This window comes from Sinocyclocheilus rhinocerous, unplaced genomic scaffold, assembly GCF_001515625.1.
Source record: "Sinocyclocheilus rhinocerous isolate Xijiao unplaced genomic scaffold, SAMN03320098_v1.1 scaffold329, whole genome shotgun sequence".
Classification (NCBI taxonomy): Eukaryota; Metazoa; Chordata; class Actinopteri; order Cypriniformes; family Cyprinidae; genus Sinocyclocheilus; species Sinocyclocheilus rhinocerous.
In genome coordinates, this window is record NW_015652820.1 from 152,721 (window position 1) to 157,202 (window position 4,482).

The 4,482-nt window shown below is 42.6% G+C and overlaps 1 protein-coding gene across 1 annotated transcript; it reads right to left on the reverse strand.

Annotated features, from left to right (window-relative positions):
• Positions 1-1,013: 1,013 nt before the first annotated feature.
• On the reverse strand, positions 1,014-3,507 carry LOC107715169 (uncharacterized). The gene is made up of 2 exons (XM_016521230.1): positions 2,009-3,507; positions 1,014-1,871 (listed from the first exon to the last, which is right to left on the reverse strand). Exon 1 carries the CDS (start codon positions 3,208-3,210, stop codon positions 2,422-2,424), a length of 789 nt encoding a protein of 262 aa, XP_016376716.1. The 5' UTR covers positions 3,211-3,507; the 3' UTR covers positions 1,014-1,871; positions 2,009-2,421.
• Positions 3,508-4,482: the final 975 nt, after the last annotated feature.

Sequence of the window (4,482 nt, forward strand, 5' to 3'; positions counted from 1 at the left end):
ATGCTAATCTTTCATAAAAGATCTGCTTTCCACAAAGATATGAAGCAGCACAACTGTTTTGATAATAATAAGAAATGTTTCTTGAGCAGCAAATCAGCATATTAGAATGATTTCTGAAGGATCATCATGTGACACTTTAGTAATGATGCTGAAAATTCATCTTTGCATCACAGGATTAAATTACATTTGAAAATATATTCGAATAGAAAAAGAGTTATTTTAAATTGTAAATATTTCACAAGGGTGTGTATATTCTGACTAAGATTATTTGCACATATCCTACAAATCTCAAAATGCTTTTTGGACCATCTCAAATCATTCTGGAGAACATGATCATCAGGTTTTCAGAGCTGCTGTCATTAAAGCAAACGACATTATGAAAAAGGCAGCACTTTCACTCATGGTCTCAGACTTTTAGACCCCACTCTACATCCAGCTCCAGTAACGTCTCAGACAAAAGCTTGTCTCTTTAATCGGAAAAAGCCTCATCAGAGGTTTTGGTGTTGTGCCAAAGCATATAATATCCACTCAGAATAATTACCGGACTCAGGCATATTCTCCACGTGTTTGTAATGCATATAATACCGCAGAGTTTGAAAAGCGCAACTCTTTGAAAATGTCCCTGCGGCATTCAGTGAAATCCATTCAGATAGACTCAAAGAGATCTTTCTAAAACGCTAAACTGAAACGTATGAATGTGTTTGTTACATTAAACAACCTGCTTTGCTTTGTACACCAGATCAAACTTGACAAACCAAGCAAATCTGCATTTCAAAGACTGGCTTGTTACATATCTAATTACACGCAGGTAGAAAAAGGGTCAAGGAACCATGGCAACACCTGCTGCAGGCAGAAATGCTGTCACCTCCCGAGAAGCACTGCATGCACAAAAGCATGAGTTAACCTGAACTCAAGAGCAACATCAGGAGAGAATACATACACCTTTTATTCAGAAGCTAAACAGAAGCAATATGAGGGAAAACAAGAGAGCCACATCGAGAAAATACATGTGCAACCCTAGTAAAAAAATACAGTGTACAGGGTTCCCAATGAAACTTCAATCCTAGTGTTGATCCTAAAGAAAAAAATCCTAGAGGAATTCTTATTTGATTCTTAGAGTGCTATTTGGAATTTCATAGGTTTCTTGCTACTGGACAATGATAGGTATTAGGTACTTTTTTGTTGGACTATAACATACATTTTGTACAAATTGACTAGAGTTGATCTCGGAAAACCATCAGTCAGGATGGTCAAAAAACAAATTAAACTATTATTTCACTCTCTTTACTTCAATGGCTTTAAGTGTTGGCGGTAACCTCCAATTAATACACTTGAGGATAACCATACAACTGACACATTGGGCATAAACTGCTGAAAAGAGAAGAACTGCATGTTCTCCTCTTATTCTGGAACAACAAGATGTAGAAACATTAATAACATCCCACAGTCACATCACTGCTAAGCAGAAATGTTCTGTCCAATGGGTAATGCCTGTCATTTTAATGTGGCCAGCAGCAGTGGCTTTTTGTCTGAAACATCAGGGATGAAGAGATTATAAACAAATCATGAGGCTGAATATAAGACGTCTCGTTGCAGGCCTTTCGGAATATTTTTGATGTCCAAGAGGGACATTTTATCCAGTTGCAAATCATAACAGCCCTACTGGGAATTTTCTGGGTTTTCTGTTGGAATAATAACACAATTATGATTCTGGTTCTAAATGATTAGTTCTAAATCATCACACACCTTAACAAGTCAGAAAACAAATGTTCTTTCAGTTTACCTTTTATCATAGGCTCTTGTTGTCCTGAACTTCTTTTTGTTTTGCCTCCTGTTGAAATCCTATAAAATGCATCCTTAATGGTTGGGCGCTTCTCAATTATAAGAAAAAAAAATCTCTATGAATCCTGTACACAAGCCTTTAGGATTTTGACTAAGGATTATTTGGGAATACAATCAATCAGGAAGGTTAAAAAAAATGTTTCATGTATACTTCCAGTACGTTTACCTTCTCATTTGTTCTTTTTGCCCAATTGGTAACTTCTTTTTGTTTTGTGCCCTGCTGGAATACTGTAAGAAAATCAGGATCCTTTAGATTCCAAAAATTCCAATGGGAATCCTGTACACAAACCTTTGGGAGTTAGACAAGGGATGAACTGAGAATACAATCGGTCAGTCAAAAAACAAATTTTGCATGTATATTTAATCCTTTCAGTACGTTTACCTTCTCACAGGTTCGTTTTGTAGTTTATGAACAACTGTAGGGTTTGTTCAGAGCGCTGGCTGTAACCTCCACTGAATTAAAAGTACATTAGGCAACAGCTGGTCCCCGTAATATAGAAATAATCGTGTCGATTCCAAGTTCAGCGTGCCGAATGCGTGATTGTCACTGCAAAACTGCAACTCGGTTCCTCTTCTTTGCTATTTGCTGCTCGCTTCTCCAGGGAATATGTCCTCGTAGGCGGGTGGCAACTCGTTGTGAAGCGGATAAGAAAACGGGTACGTGAGATTAAGCTCCGGATTGGCGGGCGAATAGCCCGGCAGCTCCATGGACGGGTGTCCCCGGCTGTGCACTTCCCCGTCCGCATCGTGCAACGCGTGAAACACCGCCAAATTGATGTAGGACACCGGCTGGAACTCCGTGACCGCGAAGTCGCGCTCCTCGTTCAGCACGATCCGCGCGCTCCGCCTCTGCGTCCGGCGTCTCCGGTGACACTGCTCCGTTTGGTAACGCTTGATGATCACCAGGTTCATCAAGCCCAGGATGCACTCCAGAGTGTTAAGGATAGTGGAGACCACCAGACCCCGCTGGTACACTTTGAGCCGGTCGCACGCCGTGTTTACATCCACAGAGTCCTGGCAATAGTGCGCGTACTTCCTCTCCACCAGAGACACCGTGTCGCCATCCACCACCGCGCCGGAGAACGCCGTCAGGACCCCCAAAAGAAACACTAAGATCCCAAAGAGGAAGAAATTCGCACACCTGGGCTTGCCCCGGCAAAAGACCAGCGCCACCCCCATCAGGATCTGCCCGAGAGTCACCAGGATGCCCGAGTAAAACGCGCCGGCCGCGGTGGCCAGGTGGAAGTGCGCTCGCACCCTGGAGCCCAACGCGATGCATTTGAATCCCACGACCACGGCGCTCACGGCGCACACGAAGAGCAGACTGCTGGAGACGATGGTGCACAGTCCTTTGCCACTCAGCTTCATTATAATCCTCCTCTGCCTCCTTCATCCTCCTTTGTCTTCCTCGTCAGCTCCTCTGGAAGCGCTGTCAGTTTGTGACATGACTCGCCGGTGGTTGCGCTTCGGTTCTAGGATCTCCGACTCGCTCTTATTAATTATGGATAGGCTCCTTCTGCGGAAACGGCCCCCTAAATCCAACCCAGAGGTTGCGGTCACCTTCATGACCCTGTCGCTCCATCCATCCAGTCCCCTAAGGCGACGAAGCGCATCCCTCACGTTTGATGCTGGAGAGGGAAGTGTCCTCCCTCTCTCGCCGTGCGTTCATGCAGCACTGAGACCGAACTTGGGCTGGAGGCTGGAGATCAGGGGAAAACGATCCGACCCCCTACTGGTCTCACTTACCAACTACTGAATGTGTCATAAAGGCTCTCGGGTTGTTCTTCGTGATGTCACGCTTTTAAATTATCCTCTCAGTTTAAATGTAATAAGGATAACAGCGCGAAATCGTCAGGCGCTACAGAAAAGTATATTCATGACTGGAGCTCTATATACAGCGGGGTCCAGGAGACATCACTGAAAACGCGGGATTTTTTTTCTATTTCAATATTCATTTCAATTTAAACGTATATAGGCCTACCTTAATTGCAATGCAAGTCGCTTTAGATAAATGTAAATGTAAATGTAAATCTAAAATTTAAAACACGTAAATCTAAAAGTTGTCACATAAAATGAAGCAGCATTCTCATATCAGGCTGGATAATTCCTGTTTCTCTGCTTCAGTAAGACATGGTTTTGTCAAAGGTTTCTTTCCACTCTTTGCCTGCCAGTTGGTAAAAAAAAACAAGCAAACCTGGGGAAAAAGTTTATATAGGCTACATTCCTAAAAGCATGTTATTTTTTTCAATTTAACATTTGCCTCAAATTGAAAAATGTCAAATAAAAACATTTTCTGATTTTTGGACCATGTTGTAGATGTAAATGGGTAGGGGTATATGATGCTGCTAAAAAGAACAGTATTTTGTGTATTTGGTGTAATGAAATGTGTTTATGCGGTTTAAGGTTAAAAAACACATTATTTTCCACATACTGTACATTATTGTTTCTCCTCTATGCCCCGCCTTTCTGAAACGCGTCGATTTTTACAAAGCTCATCGGTCTGAAAAAGCGAGGTGTGCTGTGATTGACCAGCTATCCAGTGCGTTGTGATTGGCCGAATACCTCAAGCGGTCTTTGAGTCAGAACAGCCGGCATTGTAGTCTACTCTCCCAGGATCAGGAAACAGTCCTCCATAAAATG

Excerpts from the sequence above, each read along its gene's own strand:
- LOC107715169 (XM_016521230.1), bottom strand. The coding sequence starts at position 3,210 with ATGAAGCTGAGTGGCAAAGGACTGTGCACCATCGTCTCCAGCAGTCTG.